General features: G+C 45.4%; 1 protein-coding gene across 3 annotated transcripts in view; it reads right to left on the bottom strand.

Moving 5' to 3' along the window:
* The window catches only part of LOC120676307 (70 kDa peptidyl-prolyl isomerase-like), a 44,130-nt gene extending 26,490 nt beyond the window's left edge, over positions 1 to 17,640 (bottom strand). For all 3 annotated transcript variants that reach the window (XM_039957542.1, XM_039957544.1, XM_039957543.1), the window contains exons 1-4: positions 17,172 to 17,640; positions 8,282 to 8,356; positions 7,388 to 7,642; positions 6,463 to 6,537 (exon numbers count right to left, since the gene is read on the bottom strand). In XM_039957542.1, coding sequence (XP_039813476.1) covers positions 6,463 to 6,537; positions 7,388 to 7,642; positions 8,282 to 8,356; positions 17,172 to 17,541 — 775 coding nt within the window. In that variant the 5' untranslated portion in view covers positions 17,542 to 17,640. The remainder of the gene's footprint in view (positions 1 to 6,462; positions 6,538 to 7,387; positions 7,643 to 8,281; positions 8,357 to 17,171) is intronic.
* Positions 17,641 to 21,261: the final 3,621 nt, after the last annotated feature.

Here is a 21,261-nt window from a genome sequence, read left to right as displayed (position 1 = left end):
CAACCTGACAACAGTAAACCATACGACGTTTATTGTGATGCTTCAGGCACTGGTCTTGGTTGTGTTCTAATGCAAGACAATCGGGTGATAGCTTATGCTTCCCGAGCTCTTCGGCCACACGAGCTAAATTATCCCACTCATGATCTGGAACTAGCCGCCGTTATTCATGCTCTCAAGCTTTGGAGACATTATCTTATGGGCACTCATTGCAATATCTATACCGACCATAAGAGTCTCAAATACATTTTCACTCAAAGTGAGCTGAATATGAGGCAACGAAGATGGCTGGAATTAATCAAAGATTATGATCTGGAGGTTCATTATCATCCGGGCAAGGCGAATGTTGTAGCCGATGCGCTCAGTCGCAAGGTTCACTGCAATTGCCAATCAATGGAGTCATATAATGACACATTGTGTGCTGAAATGCAAAGGCTGAAATTAGAAATTATTCCTCAGGGCTCTTTGAATCATATTTCGGTGGAACCGACACTCTATGACCAGGTCATCATGGCACAATTACACGACAAAAGCGTTGGTATCATCAAGCAGCAAGTAGTAGAAGGTGAAAATAAATATAAGTGTTTCCGAGTGGACCATAAAGGAATTTTGTGGTTCGAGGATCGCCTAGTCGTTCCCAAGAATCCTGACCTGCGGAAACAAATCTTGGATGAAGCACATCTCTCTAAATTCTCTATTCATCCGGGCAGCACCAAGATGTACCAAGATCTCAGGTAAAATTTTTGGTGGACTCGCATGAAGAGAGAGATTGCCAAATATGTCGCAGAATGTGACACCTGCCAGAGAGTGAAAGCTAGTCACTTGAAAGTTGCTGGAACTCTCCAACCTCTACCGATTCCGTCTTGGAAATGGGAAGATATCAGCATGGATTTCATCGTGGGCTTACCAAATACTTCTCAGCACCATGATTCCATTTGGGTCATTGTTGATAGGCTCACAAAGACTGCTCATTTTATTCCAGTGCATACTGAATATCGAGCCAAGAAATATGCTGAGATCTATATGGATCGGATTGTCTGCCTACACGGTATACCCAAAACAATTATATCGGATTGTGGTCCTCAGTTTGTGGCAAGGTTTTGGGAGCAACTTCAAGAGGCTCTCGGAACTAAATTAATTCGAAGCTCAGCTTACCATCCACAGACTGACGGACAGACCGAAAGGGTGAATCAAATTCTTGAGGATATGCTTCGAGCATGTGTCATCCATTATGACAAAAACTGGGACAAATGTTTATCCTTGGCTGAGTTTTCTTATAACAACAGCTATCAGGCCAGTCTGAAGATGGCACCCTTCGAGGCCTTGTATGGTCGACGGTGTCGAACTCCTTTGAGTTGGTCCCAGACTAGAGAGCGTCAAATGTTTGGACCTGAATTAGTGGTCGAGGCTGAAGAGAAAGTAAAAATAGTACAAGCAAACCTCCGAGCAGCCCAGTCTCGGCAAAAGAGTTATTTCGATAAAAGAAGGGATCCTTTGAAGTTCATGGTTGGTAATCACGTCTATTTACGAGTGTCCCCAACTCGAGGCGTTCAACGTTTCGGAGTTAGGGGTAAGCTCGCACCTCGCTATGTCGGGCCATATGAAATCATTGAAGAATGTGGACCCGTGGCTTATCGTTTGCGACTTCCTTCACGACTTGCCGCCAACCATAATGTTTTCCACATATCCCAACTCAAGAAATGTGTTCGAGTTCCTACGGAAATCATTGATCAACAGGAAATTTTAGTGGAGCCCGATCTCTCATATACCGAATATCCACTCAAAATTCTGGATCAAAAAGAGAGAGGTACTCGTCGAAAGGTGTTAAAAATGTATAAAATTTAGTGGTCTCATCACACTGAAGAAGAAGCCACTTGGGAGGCGGAGGATTATCTTAATCGACACTATCCGGGTTTCCTTAGCTCTACCTCAGGTATATCATTTTCCCCACCTCAATTCAATCATCCAATCTCGGGACGAGAATCTTGTTAAGGGGGGTAGGTTGTGACACCTCAGGTGTTAGCACATCTAATACAATCAAGGTACCTTAGTTAAAGCTAAAAGAAAAATTTGGGAAACTAATTCAAAGAGAAAGGCTCAAATAAAAGACAAATCATACAAAAGAAATTAAAGGAAAAAGAAAAAGGAGTGGGAAGCAACTCAAAATTTATTTCAAAAATGTGCACAAAATTTTACTTGCTCATGAGAGGTGTTTCAATTGACATGTGCTCAATTGAACTTCAGCCAAAATCAATTCAAAAACTGAATAAAACTAAAGTCCTTTTGTGCAAATATGCAAATGTACCAATAGTTCAAAATGTGAGTTTCAAATGAAATTTTGCATAACACAAAAGTTGTAGATCTTGAAAAGTTATGCAAAAATGGTATTCAACACTTTTCCATTTGAGCCCTCCAAATAGGAGATAATTTTTGTTTACCGAGAGGTCCCTGAAATTTTCAGAAATCGCAAAAGAGCCCCTACCTCCATCTCTCTCTCCCGGCTTGCTCTGTTTCAGCCGCCGCCTGCCGTACGTCGCCGGTGGACTTCGTCCACCGCGCGCCCGCGGCCAAATGGACCCGGGGAAACCTCTCCACGCCACCTGGCCTGCCCCTTGGCGCCCTCCCACGCCCACACGCGTCCCAGGCCGCTCCCCGAGCCGCCACGACATCCCCAGCCATGTGCCGTGCCGCTGCCTCCTCCGCCCGCTCGCCGTCGACTCGCCCAGGCCAAATCGACCGCCCCCAGTCACTCCATTCCTCACCCAGGAGCTCTTTGGCCTATAAAGACCCCCAGAACCCCCACAGTCGCGCCCCTTCTTCCCCTTCTTCCTCCTCCCGCCGCTCCGCCATGGCCGCCGAGATCCAGCTCTCGCGGACCGGCTAGCCCAGCCCCACATTGCCCCCTCCGACCACCGCAGCAGCTTCGCCACCTCCCAGTTAAGCTCCACGCGCGCGGAATCGAATCCAAACCCCCTCCCGAAGCCGTTCCCCTTTTGCGCCGCCGCCGGCGAGCTCAGGCTCACCGTGGACCGGCCAGCTCCGGGGAAGACCGAGCCCGACAGCTATCCCAGAAGCATCCACGAGCTCACGCGGTGCTCGTGCGCGCCTTGTTCCCCTACCCCGAGCCCTCCTTCGCCTCCAGCGCCGGCGAACCGAACAACCGACCCGCCATCAATGCCGACGAGCTTGAACCTGTGCTCCAAACGCTCGAACGTCGACCAGGGTAGGTGTTCCTCGATCCTTTCTCCCCCATGCGCCTCCCCGTGGCAGCCCCGGTAAGCCCTGCACCGCAGAACACCACGGGCAAGATGCCACGGCGGAGAAGGCCGGCGAAGGACCCGGTTGTAATTTCTTTTTTTCGTTCAAGGGTGTCTCTGCAAGTTTTACAGTGTATACCAGTGAACTTCTAAAATACGAAACAAATCACAGAAAAATCAGAAAAATGCAAACTCAACTGATCTGGAATCCTTGTAACAAAATCTACAAATTTTGTAACATTCACATTTGCAGAAACTCAACCGAATTTAGTCTAGGGAAAAGATTAAGAAAATCACCTTATGCATGTTCATGAAGTTCTGCTCATCAAATGACCTTGATTTTTGGATATGTTATAACTAATGGGATGCTAAGATCACAGTAAAAAGATGACACCAAACCAAAACAGTTATCAGGTTAGAACAATCAAGATTCTCTAATCTATTGTTAACATTCTCGATTTAATTCTGGAAAATATGTACATGAACTTGCTCTGAAAATTTTTCTACAGCCTTGTGCCACTGAATCCCTGCAAATTGCTAAAATTAAAATTTATTAGAGTTCATTTGCTATATACCATGATTTATGCTTGTTTAATCAACTTAATTCCTCATATATAGTTCTTATGCTCAGAAAAATCCATATTTATTTCTGGAGTCTCTTTTTAGCTCTGTGTTCCCGTCAAAAAAAATTTGAGCTGCAGTTACTGGGTTTGGCTTTGTCGAATAATCATGCTTAGCATCTTAGGGCTAGATTTACTATTTTTGTTCTGAGTAATCTACAATGTTTCTGATCTTTATTTTTGGGCATGAACTTGTTTAGAGTATGTTCTACCTGTTATAAAAAGTTCAGATGCAATACCGGTCAAATGCATCTTGAGAAATTCATGCAAACTCATGTTAAGTTAACTGAATAACTAATTTATCATAGTGAGTTAAATCTTGAAAAATTTTCTGGAGTATGTTTAACTCAGGACTAGTCTCTGGTAAAAATTTGAGAACCAAATCCTTAGTAAAACTTTCTGTAGAATTAATCTTTGTTAATGGCTTGCTGTTTTTAATCTTTTTATCACCTCTGCTATATAAATGTATAAAATCTGGAAACATTTCAGTACTGAGTTTATGCTTTGAAGTTGCTTGCATAAAATTTGTAGCACCAGAACCCATGTTGAACATTCTGTACAAAAAGATGAAGCAACTAGAGTAATCCATTTGCATGAATAGTTATAGTTTTTGCTCTATGATAGATGCTGAAATTTATACCCTGAATGTTCAAGTTTGAATCTGAGTTACTTTAGTGTTTCATCACTAGCTCTTTAGTAGTTGTGTTGTTAAGGAATAATGAAAGCATGCTATGTGTTGAAATTGAAAATGAAAACCCAAAACCCCACTCATTCATGAATAACCGTAGTTATGCTTGCTACTCTATAAGCGATTACCCATGCAACGAAAGGTGAAATCATCACTAAATTAACTTTCGTGGACTACAACTTTATCGTGAAGGAAAGAAATTATATCCCTGAATAACTCAAAATCTTGCATTGCATATAGAAACGGTTAACCTCGCGGACGGAGACTACGAACTGGTGCCCGCGGACTCTCGTGCGGAGCAGGAGGTTAATCTGAACTGTACTAACTTGTCTCAAGACCTGGGCCAAGCCCCAGAAGCTTTTCTGTCCGACAGTGCCCAAGAAGGCAAGCCCCGGAGCATAATCCCACTATTTTTCCGAATTATCATTCTGCTATCTATTTATTAATGTATGGTAACAGTTGGTTTTCTGCATTTAAGTTCTCTAAGCGTTGATCGAAAACCCTAGATGCATGATCCATAGGAACCTATGTTTGATACCGGATCTTTTTATCGACTAGTTGCCATGCTAAATAGGTACGGTAGAAGTCGAGTGGTTCCCTGCCTCTCGCGAGCGAATAGGAATTGTGCTGACTTTAATTCCTGTTGAAAAGTAAGGACAACGGGCGGGGTTGTGTAGTTGTGATACCCTGCTGGTGTAGTCAAAAATGGCTAAGGTCGCGGTGTGTGGCTCATTTCGTTAAGCGTTTGAAAGTACTAGCCACATACCGAGAAATATGGTAATCGGTAAGCTTAAGTACCTGATTGGACTGGCGAGTGGAACGATCTCGCACCCTCCTAGTAGAAGTAGGGTTTATTTTATGTCGCGACGTACGGGTGCAGAGTGGTCGGACTCTGTAGTCGGGGAGGGTGTTCCGGATCCACGGACTGGAAAGAAAGGGGAAAAGTAGCGTGGGCGGGAGCGAAGTCGATCCCCATGCGTGTGGTCTAGGTTCCCCTGGCCAGGTTGAAATTCGATTCAGAATCGTTCGCCTCTCACGGCATGAGATTGCTTAATGTTTTCGGTCACATAGAGTAACAAGTGGAATACGATGATGAAAATACTGCTGGTTGATTAAATGGTTGCTCTACCATGTTTGAGTAGAGTTAGTTGCAAATTTAGAATGGTTAATTCCACTAGAATCTGGCTAAGTAAAACCTGAAAGTAAGGATCAACACTTAGCGGCATTTTTGGCAAACAAACCCTACCAACCAAAAAGCTTGCATGTCTAGTTATCGGACTATGTTATATCCGGAGACGGGTCAGTCTTGCTGAGTATTTGTATACTCAGCCTTGCTTGTGGCACTGTTTTTCAGGTACTAACTTTGAAGATCTGTTTGCGAGTCTTACTTGGCCTTGCACTCTGCCTCCGGGTTGGTCTGTTGAGTGGGATGGCCCTTCAGCTGGTGCTAATCACCCTCCCGCTGAGTGACGCATTCGTACGGGCTTTACCGATGCGTCACGTTATTTCGTTAGTTATCTTTTAATGCTTCCGCTGAACTTTGAGACTTGAATAATTTGAGGAGTTGGAACTCCGTAGTACTTCGCTAGTCTGAACATGGTTTGTAATAAATTTTCTTTCCGCTGCAATCACTCTGAGATGTATGAAATGGTTTGTGTTGTAATCTCTGGGCTCACCTTCGTGTGAGTGTTGTCTGCTGATCCTGGAATAGCGTGGCTTTTATCGAGGCTTCACTCGAGGAACTACCGGTGAGTGCCAGATTGGGTCAGAGTTGCTTAGTAACGAAGATCAGTGCACCCGGGCCCAGTAGTTTTGGGTGGTTCCGCCACAATATTCTCCGAATTCAAACTAAACCTAAACTCATAGTGTTTTCAATGATCATAAAGAAAATTATTCTTGCCTTTTTCGAGGACGAATTCAACCCCTTCAGATTTGGAAACTGAAGTCCCATCCATCAAGCGAGCATTATAATTCACTGTGAAAAAATACATAAAGAAAAGCTTAGCTCAAATAAAATTGGGTGAGCTATAAGAAAAAGGAGGCAAACATAGCCTTGGGGCATTATAATAAGTACTGGCATTTACCAGCAGAGATAACCCATTAAACTAACAACTCAACTCACTGACGATGGACATAATAACATTTGGTTCACGTCATTTGTTACACACACTTACAAAAATATTATTTACTTTGGACTTCAGGATAAAACCTTCATCCCACGTCCAAAATCTGTTTGCAGCCCATCCCATATCATCTGTCTTACGCATAGTATGCGCGCGATATTTCTTACACGTTTCTTATTACTCCATGTAAAAGAATTAGTCCAATGTGTCAAATGCGGAATATAGATGTTCAAAACTTAACTCAAACCTATAAACAACAAATTGTGACTACATATCGTACATATATACTACATAGCCCTCTTGCGCTCAACAGAATCTGCACCTAAAAATACAAGGTGTATTGAAAGTCTCATTCGCCATTGATTTTGGGACTGAGCTCAAAGTTGAAGTAAAACAACATTCATCTGGCCATTTCCAATATCAAAATGTTTGTAGATCAATTCATATTCAAGAACATAACGTAAAATAAATCTTCATTCCTTTTCATCACTTCCTAAATTTCGTTATAATTAGTGATATGATAAGCTTGTTATGCCCAAATTGCCACTATTTTTAATGTTTCCACAAAACTAAGTAATAAATATAATTCAAAGTAGTTTTTAGAATGTCACACATTTGTGGTTTGATCGGGATAATTTTGCAATCTCAAAAACAAATAGAATAAGAATAAAATAACAGGAAGGAAGCAAAGAAATAATGTACCAAACACTTCATCAGAATCACAAGGGTGATCATTCCCTCTTCCGAACTTGACTGTCTTTATAAATATTCCTTGATCATCGAATATATCAGTTATGAGAGAGATGAGCTCGACATCGAGCCATAATGTTTGATTTGTAGGGATATTTAGAGAACCGCCGGACATGGTTACTGCAAATTTAGGAGGGATAGTGAATATGGCTCTCTCTCCTGGTTGCATTGAAGCAATTGCTAGCGTGAAGCCTCGCATCACATCCTCTGCAACATGAGAAGTATCTTATATAAATGTGGTTGACTTGAGCATCAAGTTGATCACCAATAACAAAAATAAAATAAAATTATTTAAAGGAAATAATTAATAAAATAATTTATTTTGGATCAAGAAACTTGGAAACAAAAAGCTTGAAATTTGAATAAAAAATAAATAATGACATCATATTATTGAACCATAAATGTGACAACAATATTGATTTGAATGTTATGTAAAGTATGAAAAATTAGGAAAATAATAGTAATAATAATATAGAACTTTCAATATATGTATATAAAAATAAAAAGTTAACAAGATTGTCATTAACAGTGTTGGACGCAATTATTCTTAATGAAATAAAAGAGGTAAAGTTTAAATGCAAGAGACTTTAGTGATCATATTCCAAATACAATAGCTCCATGTATATTAAAATTTTGAAGTAACACTAAAGGTGTGGTAAATAGAATTTCATACTAAAAATATAATACTAAAATTACATTCCAATTTTAAAGAAATACAGATACGAAGAAAACATAGATGGCAAAAAAATCATATAAATATATATCATATAATTTCATAATAAATATTGTACGAAATAAATATACACAAGCATGCATACTGAATCAGTTACAAACTTAAGATTATACCTCGTGTCAGCTTAAAGATCATAGCTTCATTACTTGCAAACACAGTACCGTCCAGCTTTCTCCATGTAACGTGAACTGCTTGGACCGAACAATTACAATTTAATAAATTAGGTTATTATGGACTGATAATGACTATAAGAGAAGTATAAAGAAAATGGTCAAGTGGGTTGTGGTTCCATTACACATATTATATTCGATGAATCAAATTGTGCAGACAATCCTAATAATTATCTCTACACCAACTAGAGATAAATTCTCAACCATAAGCTAATCACTGTTGCAAACAAAAAGCCAAATTAAAAAATGATAGAACTAATTAATTGCAACTATACATATGAGTATCCCACCTCTATGTATTTTTCTTTTTTATAAAATAAAAATGAAATGCTATGGCAAACTCCCCCATAGTTTGCCACAAAAACAAATTATACATATGAGTTGACATCTGTGATGCCCCCTAGTTACAACTTCAAAAGTAATTCAGTTACAATCTACCAGACTGTGAGTTGCTACTGGTTGAAATAAAAAAGTATGATTGTAATTTTGCTGTAGATGCACAAAGGTCCAAATAATTACATCGCTCCGATGAATTACAACATAAGAAAAACATCTATGACCGTTGCATAACCTAAAACATAATTAAATCTAGGTAGTAAGTTGGTGACAGAGGTAGAATAATACTGAATGTAACTTGCAACTTGCTTACAATTATATATTTTCTAAGAGCATCTCCAAGAGCTCTTGTATCCTGGGTGAGTTAGATAAAAAAAGAAAGACAAAGAAACTTTATCTACCTCGTCTTCTATCCACGGGGTGCTGCTGGGTATATTTGCCTAGCGTTGAGGGCTAGCCATTCCTTTTTGGATTTTGAAAAAGCTGTTGGATTTCATCCCTTTTTCGCTAGCTATTTCGTTTTACATAATAGCTATATCAGAATTTTAGCTATTCATAGATACAAGCTATATCAGAATTTTAGCTATTCATAGATACAAGAGCTTTTGGAGATGCTCTAAGGATTTGTAATGCACTTATCTATCTGTTTGCTTGTAATTAGGATGAGGGCACATCAGAAAAAAGTGAATGAGCATATGCTCATTTCCGACTCCGTATATGTGCGTGTCCATTTTCTGCATCCATCATTCTGATTGTTGCAAATATAGAACTAGTAATCTTTACCATCAAAATGATGAATGATAAGTTTATGGCCTATTTGGCATAGCTCTGAAGCTCAACTCCACCAACTACAAACAATTTTGTAGCCAAACATCTCAACTCCAAAACTCAATGGAGCTCCAAAACTCTGGAGCTGTAGTTCAAATGGACTTGGAGTTTTGGAGCACCTCTTTTGCAACTCCAAAAAACTCAAATGTGAACCAAGACAAAGCTGTGAGATAATTACCCACCATTGCCACTGCTTAAAAAACGATTCGTTTCTTTTCCTTCGGCAGCCCGCCGCCTCCCTCCCGTCCCGAGCTCCCATCCCTCGCTTCCATTCCCCGCCGCACGCCCCTCCCGCCGCCGGCGCCCGTGCGTCTCCTCCCCGAGCTTCGGCTCTCTCCTCGTATGCCGCCCGCCCTTCCCGCCGCCGCGGCCTGCCGCTCTTTTTCCAGGTCTGCAGCCTGCACGAGGGCGGGGCAGCACTGGGCGGCGCCGAGGCGGCCCACGCGGAGGCTGGCTGCACCGCTTGCTGGCGGACGCCGCCGGCGGCGTTGTGGGCGTGGGGCCGTGCACGTGGTCGCAAGTAAGGCCGTAAGGGATAGGACGGTTTGCTTGGCCGGCGACGGGTGCTGCTTGTTCACGTGATGATGCTCTGCCTGGAATGAGCCTTCCTCATCCTTATCTGCTCACCGTGAGCTTTCATCAGGAAGAAGACATGAATGCAATAATTAATGGCGCACCAAAACAATTATATTTTGGGGGAAATTAGATGATAATTGGAATTAAAATTATAATTGGCGCAACAAAATATTGTATTGTTGGGATTAGATTATAATTGATTTGAATTTGTAGAAATTTATATTTAGTAACAGGTGATTTCGATTAATAATAAGTTCATTCAATTAAATTATGGGCAACAATGCCAATCCACTCTCAAAATACCCTTTTCTGGAGCTGGGGGCACCCTCTATGCCAAACACCCCATCCAACCAGCTCCAACTCCACCCAGAGCTAGCTCCAGCTGGAGTTTTAGAGTGGAGCTGCTCCAAGCAGAGTTGGAGCCATGCCAAACAGGCCCTTAGAGTATCCCTGCTCATGAACAAGGCCAACAACAACCAGCAATAAGGATACCACCCTGTCCCTGGGTGGTAACCGATCATAGTCCTAATAGTCTCTTCACAATCCAATTTAGCCTTTATATATTTTTAATCCAAAATTGTATAAGATTAGATCTCGGCCCTTTTAGCGCCCGGCCTTTCAATTATCCAAGTTAAAGTTTAAAACCCTTTACTACCTCTATATTACCACCTATCCTTTTAGTTAGTCCCAAGAATATCAAGGATCAACAGAGATGCTAAAAGTATCCTTGCCAGTGATTATATAGAACCTACCATGGGTCCTTTCCCCAGCTACTTAGGAGTAACAATAAGCAGGGACATTTCGAGTAAATTGTAAGCATGACAGCCACACCCAAAAAGTCCTAACACCACGCACCCTACTCCCTATCTTACTATAGCTCTCCCCATGGCCTCTCCATTCTCTCTCCCTCCATTGTCTCCATCTCCATCCCTACTATCGCTACTTAGCTCCTCATGCTCACATCTAGCTGCTTCCTCCGTCCTGAAATGTAAGGCATTAGAGGATTCAAATTTTGTACCCAAATGTATGGCATCCTAAGGTCCTTTGGACAAAATTTCTAATCAGACTTATCCATTCAGTTCCCATGCACGATACCCATCGGCAAACTTTTTTTCCTAACACACCGCTAGGCGAGGGTCACCAACCACCCCTAATCCCCCGATCTCCCCTAATCTCCTAGTCGCCTCCCTCTTCGCCAATCTTCTTCCCTCTCCACCAATATGCAAGTCCCCTCCCTCTCAATCCCCAATAAGATGAGCCGGCAGGTGGCTCACTGCACCCCTGATCCCCTCCCTATCAAACTCCGTTGGTGTCCCATTGGAAGCTCCAAGGCGGCGGCTAGATGCATTGTAGCTCTAGCGCTAACCCCAAGGAGGAGGGAGCGGGATCCCCTCAGCGCGTCCTCACCAATAACTTTGCCGTCTCTGATGCGTTAGCAGGCACTGAGGGCATGGGTGATGGGTCCCCTCGGCTGCATGGCGATAATAATCCACGTCAAGGTATCGCCCCCATCGATTTCATCCTTGATTCGGCCCCCAATTCTGTTGAGGCCGAAGACACTTTGGATGATGGCATGGAGGTCTCGTGGGGTATTGGTGCGGCACCACTAGCCGACCAATAATTTTGCAATTAATTAACTAAACAAAGGATAATGAGGAGTGTATGTGTCTTTTGTCTATCTGCTTATTTTGTTAGTAAAAAACTAGAGCACCCTGCATTACAGGATGGAGGAAGTACCTTAGAGCAAGTTCAACAGATTAGGTAAACATTCTAGCTAAATGGATACACTAGGTAAAAAGATAAAAAGTTTTCTATTAGCAAGGTTAACCAAGACTCTCTATATTCCAAATGTTGGATGTTCCAATAAACCACATTGCACTGTGGCATTTCCACAAACACCTCCAACGCAGCATCCAAGTCGTTGGCTCTGACAAGGGCATCAAGCATCCAAGGCTGCGAGCACGGGTAGCAGTGCCGGGTTGGTGTCGAGGGCACACTCCGTGAGGTGGATGGTTGCCGCCCCTGCCTCCAGCCCCGGCGGCCGCCACACGCCACCAGCCTCGGCGGTGGGCGAGTGACAGCGGGAGCGACGACTAGGCAACGGCTCGCGTGGACGTGCGGCAATGAGCGACGAGCGACGGTGACGAAACGGCGAGCGAGGAGCAGCAAGGCGTTGCCAAATCCGTCAATGGGGAGGGCGCAAACGCGCCACGGCGATGGCGACGGCGAACGAGCGACGGTGTGCGTGGCGATGAGGCGGGCGAGGAGTAGCAAGGCGTCGCCTCCGGATCCGGTGATGGGGAGCTGTGGAGGAGCGACAACGAGCGTCGCTACGGGGCACCCGGCCAGGCGCGGGGTGACTGGAGGCCGCGCGGGAGGTGAAAGAAGTGAGGGAAGAGGAGCGCAAGAGGAGAAAGAGGACGGCGTGGAGCGGATGGCGAGGCGCAGGTGCTCGGCAAAGAAAGTAAGCAGAGGTCCTGGGATACCGAGTGCGATGCATTGGCGACGATGAAAGCGAGTCTGTTGGATGACCTTTGCACCAAATTTTTTATTTTTTTATCTAATCAAATCCATTTAGCTAATCCATTAAAGTTGCTCTTACTTGATATACCCCGCGCCACATTCTTCCTCTGTGTCTCATTTCTTAATGACTTCAAGTTGCCATGCAATCACCTTAGTGTTTCTACTTTCAAATTTCATCTTAAAATTTTGTTTAACAAATCCCGCAACAACGCGCGCGAGGTATCATCTAGTAAGTTATTAGTATTCTCCATGTTGAACCTACACTACTAGAAAAAAAGCTATTTGCACAGGGTAGAAATAGGCCATCAGTACCGTTTTTCAACCGTTACTGCGAAGCTGAGATTAAAAGTCTCCGTCTTCGTCACCGGGTATATAACCCAGTGTACGCAAAGGTTGTTTTGGTACCGGGTGGTGTTTCCACCCGGTGCCAAAACATTTTGGCCAAAAAAAATCTTAAATTCGAGAAAAGCTCCGCACAGGCGTACATCATGCGAAATACGCGCACGTGTGGTGGTCAGGATTCGAACCTATGACCTCTTGCCTCGCATGCATACCTCCCTTACCATCTCACCTACACATCTTAATTATAATTAAAGAGGGGGTACTTTCCTTTTTAAGTAACCCATGAGACACCCTTTAGTAACCGATACTAAAAGGTCCATATTAATATCGAGGGATGTTACCACCCGATATTACTGTGGGAGGACACTTTAGTACCGAGTGGAAACACCACCGAGACTAAAATGACACTCTTAGTACCGGGTAATGTTTGCACCTGGTACAAAGGGTTATTGTAGGCTCTTCCATCCACCTCAAATATACCGGTAGTTGGAAGGCCTACCGGACCTTCTTGCTACCAGTATTTTTAGGGTGGACTGATAGAGTGTTTTCTAGTGGTGCTAATATTTGTATTAGTTATTTATTATGAACTTATTTAGTATGATTGCTTGTCACTTGTGGTTATTTGTCATGGCTTAACTCATACAATAACGAATATAACTCTGGTGACCATGAACTTGGTGTAAGAGTAGGAACTCGATTATGTATTAGTACCTTTATCAAGTGTTGCATACCTTTTTAGTTGTACTGATGGTATAAGTAATGATGATATTGATATATATAGGTTACCTAAGTCTTGATTGAAATGAATGGGTGAAAACATGTGTGACACCTGGCCCAATTTGCTTACGACTAGTAGTGACCCATGAGTGCTACGTGCACATATTTAGTATCACCATGCTAGTTGAGCAAGGATGGAGCCAATTTGTAAGTTTTTATTCTTCAACCGTAACACATTCGGGTTATCCCTTTACACGAAGTGAGGAGAAAAGTGTAAGCATGATACTATACTCTTGCGGGGCACCTCTCGAAAGGGCCTAACAATATGGTTGTGGAGGACGGGTATGATACAACATGTGTATTCATTTTTGTATAATTGTTCTCTTTAGCCCTGCAGCGGTTGCTCTTACTGGTCTACGGTCCCATGCGGCAAGGATTACTCAACCAGTAATGATAACAAGTATGCATGACCCACCTCCTATCTATGGCCGTACAACTGTGATGGAGGTGTTAGTGCAACTCCCACACACACCCAAAAATATCCTTGATGACTACAGTATCATATCGACTCCACAAACTTCAAAAGTATGTCCACATCATCACCCATCTAATCAACCACCACCTTTAGAAGCCATCTTCTGCCAATTTGCCAAAAGCTACTATGGACGCCTAGGCGACTACTACCCACTGGAGTACACATACACTACTACAAGTAGGGCTATTGCAAATCAGCACCGGCTTTTGAACCAAAGTGATGGCTATCACCGCCGATTCCAACTATTTAGAACCGGCAGTGATAGTACGCATCACCGCCGCGGTTCGTATTATGATCCGGTGGTAATGTTGTCAGACACATTATTACCCTCACACTCTTATCTCTCCCTCATTCCCCGCCCTACTCCCCTCCGTTCCCCTCCCCTCCCACCTCCCCTCCCACCCTACTCCTTTTCCGACACCCCTCCCCTCTTCCCCACACCTCTCCTCTCTTCTTCGACACCCAACTGCTCCTCCCCTGCCACCCAGCTGCTACCCTCTGCCCCTCCCCTATAACCAAGGCAGGTCAAGGCAACTGGAAGGGCCATGATGGTGCGCACTTCATCGGCCGCCTCTGTCGCGTACAAGGAGTCTGGCGGCCGCCCCGAGTCCAGCCCCATCAACGCCCATGTCGTGCGCAACTTCTTTCGCGAGGTGTAGCTACTACTACAAAAAAAAACATTTACCGCGACCTTTAAAAAAGGTCTCGAAGGCCGGTGGGCCGCCTCGGTTAACCGTTGTGAGGCCGTCGGCCGTACAACTGCCTCGGTTAACCATGTATTAACCAAGGTGGTTTCTTTAAGCTGAAAGCCTCGGTTAATCCATTAACCAAGGTGGTTCATCTTAACATAACCGCCTCGATTAATACATTCTGGGAGTGCTTGAGCAGAAATCCGGAGTGTCCAGATCACAGTCCGGAATGTTCGGGCACTAAGTGTAACGTCCCGCCTCCTCGAGGCCGGGTCCGCTTACATCTGGCAGCTTTCTAGGACATAGACTGCCCTCACATATCAACACCAGTCTTTTCTGCACACTTTGTCCTCACTCATACGCACCCGAGAAGACTTTTCGGTCGGTCACCCATCCCCAAATTGCTCCGGACCAAGCACCCAACCTCGGAGTTCTTTGAAGGTCGGCTTCCGGAAAAGAAGTTGCAACTAGGGATGGCACCCACGGATGCGGGTGCGGGTTTGGCAAAAACCCGCCCGCAGGTAGACCCGCGGGTTTCGCGTATCCGCGGATTTGACAATAGCTATAATAAGAATCACAATTCAGCATAGTAATAAGATGAAGCTAACAATAAATCACAATTCAGCATAGTAATAAGATGAACTAAATCAGTACATAAGACTATCTGAATTAATCAATCAAGTGGCGAGGGAGGGGGAGAGTCTCTGGTGAGGGCGGGAGGCACCACCTTCTTGCTGTCTGCTGCCTGCGCGCCTGCCGAGGGCCGCCTGACCTCCTGGGCGTCGGCGGAGTGCGGAGTGCCGCCTGGGCGCTTGCCTCCTAGAGCCTTGGCGCCTCCGCGCCTGCCGATAGCGCCGCCTGGAGCACCGGCGGCAGGCCGCCAGGACCAGGAGCCGGGATGGGGAGGGGGCGGGGCGGCAGGCGGCTGCAAGCAGCAGGCCAGTGGCTGCGGGTTGCGGCTGTGGCTGTGCGCCGGTGCGGGGTGCGGCTGTGGCTGTGCGCCGGTGCGCGGTGCGCCCGTGCGGGCTGCCTGCCTACCTGGCGGCTGAGATGGGTGGGGGTCGGGGGAATGGGGATTGGAAATTGGGAGCTAGAGTTACAACCAGCTATATATGTGTTGGATAAATGGGCTGGGCCTAAAGGTTATCTGGGCCAGAATTTATGTATGGTGCGGGTTCATCTGCGGGTGAAATTCTAAACCCGCACCCGCACCTGCATATTGCGGGTGCGGATGCGGGTGCACCCGTGGGTTGAATTTGAAATCCGCACCCGCATCCACCGGGTCTGAAATCCGCGGGTACCCGCATCCACGGGTTCAATTGCCATCCCTAGTTGCAACTTATTAGTATTAGTATCCTATTAATCCTATTAAGCCCTGGGCCGGGATGTCACACTAAGTCCGTAGTATCCGGACTAATACCCGGAGTATCCGGATTGTCGTTCCAATGTCCGAACAGTTGCTCGGATCCGTGCAGGCCTGGCGGCGGCGGCGCTCCACCAGCGAGCGGTGGTGGCGGTGATCCACCAGCGAGATGCGGTGGTAGCGGCCCGTGGATGGGCTCGGCAGGCTCATCCACGAGTTTTCTTTTTTTCTTTTTTTATTTGATTAACCGAGGTAGGCACCAACCCGCCTCGGAAAATACTCTATTTATTGTAACCTTGGCTCGGAGGTGCTTCTGTTGCCCACGTCGAAAAATAAAATTTGCCCACCTCGGTAAAGATTATTGTAGTAGTGGGCGCCCATCCCCTCTCCTATCCACGTTTCCTCGCCAACCCTCCCCTCTCTTCCCTGCCGCCTCTTCTCTGCCACGGTAGCGGGCGGGGGCACGCAGGCCTCTCCCTCCCTACCATGTGGCGCGCAGGAATGAGGCTGTGGTGGCGCACAGGCCCCTCCCGTCCCTTTTTGAGGGGCACTTGAGGATGCGTCAGCGCGCAGGGATGGCGACGTGTGACGGCACACAGAGACGGGGATGCGCAGCGGCACTCAGGGAAGCAGCGGTGGGATTTTTTTTTAACATCTACTATTGTCGGTTCTAGAAGCCGCGACGATGACCCACCCCATCACCATTGACCCAAATCCAATGGGGATCCAAACCAGCGGTGATGATCCCTATTGTAGTAGTGATATTATTGATTTAGTGCTGGACTACACATACATATATATTTATTTGATTTCAAAAGGTCATGAGATTTGTAGGAATGCAAAATCATGCAATAATTGTTTCTTATTTTTTTAAAAAAGAATGATTTTTAATAATAATTGTACTTAATATGAATCGTTGCTCACCTTCTGCAGCTTCGTTGTGCTCATACTTGTCGTACACTGGACCGCTGCCGTGATCATCATCCGAATCGTCACCCTCGTCCTCGTCCTGAGGCTTGTCGAAGTAGACTGGCTCATCGCATTGCTCAAGCCTGTAGGGAGTAGGCGCGAAGCCGATGTAGAATAAACTTCCTAAGACGCAAAAGTAGAGCTTCCGCGACCCCCCGGCGGCTTCTCGCACGATCCACTTTGCCAGGCCAGGATCGCCACCACCATACCCATATGCCGACATGATGAGGTTTCGGCACCTAGCAAACTGCCTATCAGGTTCGCCTAGATCTGACAACGGCATGCTGAAATAATCGTTCTCCCTCCTCCCGCTCGGAGAATCCATTCAAACGTTTTGATCTTGATGATGCTGTTATGGATGGTTATGGGAGCCGCGGCGCGCAGATCAGCAATGCGGAGAATGGGGAGGGGAAGCAATGGCGCCGAAGCGTGGTCGGAAGCTGGCGGACGGGGAAGTAAAATATATAGAGAAATGTTGATAGGTGGAAGAACATGACTGTGCACCAGGAGGGCAGGGGCTCGGGGGCCGGGGAAACAAAGTTTGAGTTGAGGTAGTTGAGGTCCGCGTCTCTGCGACGGGTGGCGTTTGTTGTAGTGGGGTGGGTGGGAGTCCAGGGGAGAAGACACCAATTGCATGCGTGGGATTCTATAAAATCATTTTTGGATTGCAGCCATTCTTTATCTAGGACGCACAAGGGAACAACAACCCGGGCGACCTGTGTAAACCATGCACGCCAGTCTTTGTGCGTTGCGTTATTACGTTTTTGACCAGTAAACCAAACGTTGTTGTAGTAATTAACTAGTGCTACTACACTACGTCACTGCCATGACAGGCAGCACATGATCCATACTCGACGTCACTAAAGCCGAAGGTTATATCATCGAAGGAGCGAGCGATAAGCTCAACCATTCTTTATCTAGGACGCACAGGGAACAACAATCCGGGCGACCTGTGTAAACCATGCACGCCAGCCTTTGTGCGTTGCTTTATTACGCTTTTGACCTGTAAACCAAACGTTGGCCCTATTTGGATACTCTAACTTGGTTAGAAGTTAGAGTTAATTTCCAACTCAGAACTAATCCTGAACTAACTCTAACTAAAGAGGTGTTTGGATGTAAAAGTTAGAGTTAAATTAAAGACATTTTTTTCTTCAAATACTCTTTCTAGCTAGATCTAGTGTGGCCATCTCTTGTGTGACCTCACTTCCTTTCATGTGCGGTATGGTATTCACATAGAGCACTAACATCTATTCTTGCCCAGATCGCCATAGCCCAGATCAGGGGCCGCCGGTGCTCGGTGCTCCCAGGGCCGCTAGTGCTCAGCGCTCCCAGGGCCGCCGGTCAGAGCGGATCTTGGGGAGCACCACCACGCAGGCACGGATCTGCGGGCGCAGCGAAATGAGGGGCGGCGGCTTGGAGTGGCGGTTTCGAGGGCGCGACGAGGAGGGGCGGCTTGGAGGGCACGATGAGGAGGGCGCACCGAGGAGGGCCGGCGATGGAGGGGCGGCGGGGAGGGGCGTCGAGCAGGCCGGGCGGCGGGGATGGGACGCCAGGGGGTGGGGAAGGTGGCGAAGGGAGGACGCGCGGCGCCGCTCGGATGGGCGGCCACGCCGGCGAGGGTGGACGGCCGGCGACGAGCGGACGGGCGGCGAGGGCGCCGCGGGGAGGGGCGTCGGGGGGTGGGGGGGTTTGGCGGCGGCGCACGCCCCTGTCGCGAGTCGCTATGGGTCGGGGGGAGCCGAGTCCACAATCGGATCCAAGGAGAAAAAAAGGAATGTGTGGCCCACCAATCTAACCCCAATAAGCACCCCCTGGAGGGACTGTTTTTTGGGATGCATCTAACACATCCTGTTTGGAGATTTTTGGGTTAGCATTGCTCAAAAAAGCCAACTCTAACTCTAACCCACGGATCCAAACAAGACTGTTGTAGTAATTAACAAGTGCTACTACACTATGTCACTGCCATGACAGGCAGCGCATGATCCATACTCGACGTCAGTACGTCACTAAAGCCGAAGGTAATATCATCGAAGGAACGAGCGATAAGCTGCGACAGAGGGTAAAAGAAACATCAACGCCGAAGACACCTTCTGCAATCCTCAAGCTTAAAATCTGCGGAGGGGCAGGCAAATCCGGAGACTGTGTGTGTGAAACCAAGAAGGCAAGAACGTCGCAGGGATCACCATGCCAAAGAAAATACGCATTCGAAGTTTGGAGCCGAAGTGGATAGAATCTATATATTGGAGCTGCAAATGGAGTACAAATGAAAACCCAAACAGAATAATTCAATATAAATATCATATTATCCTCGCATATAAACCCGAACAATTACCATTTGGACCTCACGTGATGCGATTAGCAAATTTAAAAATTTGAATCTGCATTTTGAAAGTTTGGAGACCTAGATGATACCCTGAGCCTTGTTTGAGAACTAGGCGGTGAGATTTACTTTTTGTGATATTCGCCAAACAAAGTTCTAGTAATACTCTATGCGGGTTCTACCAAACTAAACCCACACACAAAGAGGAGGTGGCTCCGTATATGGGCTATCCTTCAACAGCCTACCTTCCAGGAGATGCTTGCTGCAGCATATCTCGGTTCTTGGAGCGGGTGGCCAAGAATTTTTTTTATCCGGGCACATGGGTGGCCACTACTGGAGAAACGTACATTGGTACCAGCACGTTAGTGCCGGTCAACTAGGGGCCGGCACTAACGTGCCTGAACAGTACCCGGCGGGCACGTTAGTGCCGGCTATAAACCCCAGCCGGTACTAACGTGCCATCCCCCAACGGTCAACATCTAACCCACAACGGTCAGAAGCCTGTTAGTGCCGGTTAGGGATACTGGCCGGCACTAACTTGGCACGGGGCAAGTTAGTGCCGGCTAGTGGCTTTAACCGGCACTAAACGTCCACACTTAGTGCCGGCTAAAACCACCAGCCGGCACTAATTTGCCCCGTATATACCACCCACTCCTTCTTCCCCAGCCCGACCAATCCATTTGGCCGAGCTCCTCCTCTCTCCCATGGCGTGTTAGAGGGGAGGTGCTACCCATTTTCTCCAAAATTTGTGAGGATTTCGCTCATTCAAGTGCACCAAAGGTTAGTAGCTTCTTCCACTCTTTTTTCACACTGTTTATTTTTTCGTTTCATGCTTTCTGGATAATGAAAATAGTGATTTTAAGGTTGAGGAAAAATGAGCATAATTTTTCGATTTGTTCATTAATTTGAGCAAAATAGAATTGATTTGTTACTTTTTAGAGAAGGTTTACTAGATAGTTTGACTTTGACACATTTAAAATATTTTTTGTATATGTTATTATGCAAAATTTTAAGGATTTTAAGGATGAGGGAAAATGAGCATGATTTATCAATTTGTTCATTAATTTGAGCAAGGTAGAATTGATTTGTTGCTTTTTAGAGAAGGTTTACTATATAGTTTGACTATCATACATTTAGAATGATTTTTTCAGATTATTTCATGGTGACATGTGTATATGTTATTGTGCCAATTTATTTTGCTATTTAGTTTATGTTTACTAGATAGGTGGCCTATGACACATTTATAATTTTTTTTGAATTACTTCATAGTAACTTGTTTTTAAGAATAATGAGCATGATTTTTTTAATTTGTACATAAGTTCCACAAGAAATAAGTTTCGCCGATAGTTTGCATATTCTAGTTTCTTTGGATAATATGTGTTGGATGTTGAGACATTTATTTGTGTTCATTCTTTTAGCGACAATTATGCTAATTTAAGATATGTAGAATTGATTTTTGTTTTATACGGTAATTAATTACAGATGGATTGGCAATGGATGCACGGAAGCCGGAGCACCTCGGCGTGGATTCAGGGTTTAGATTCTTTTCTCAAGGCGGCAATGGCAAATAGGTCGCCAGAGGGTTTAATGTGTTGTCCATGCAGTGTTTGCGAAAATAAAAAGGAATTCTGGAAAAGAGATACTCTATGGAATCACCTGGCATTGAATGGTTTCATGAGTAACTATAACCTTTAGACCAAGCACGGCGAAGTTGGAGTTATGATG

Source organism: Panicum virgatum, chromosome 5N, assembly GCF_016808335.1.
Source record: "Panicum virgatum strain AP13 chromosome 5N, P.virgatum_v5, whole genome shotgun sequence".
NCBI lineage: Eukaryota > Viridiplantae > Streptophyta > Magnoliopsida > Poales > Poaceae > Panicum > Panicum virgatum.
This window is presented reverse-complemented; position numbering and strand designations above follow the sequence as displayed.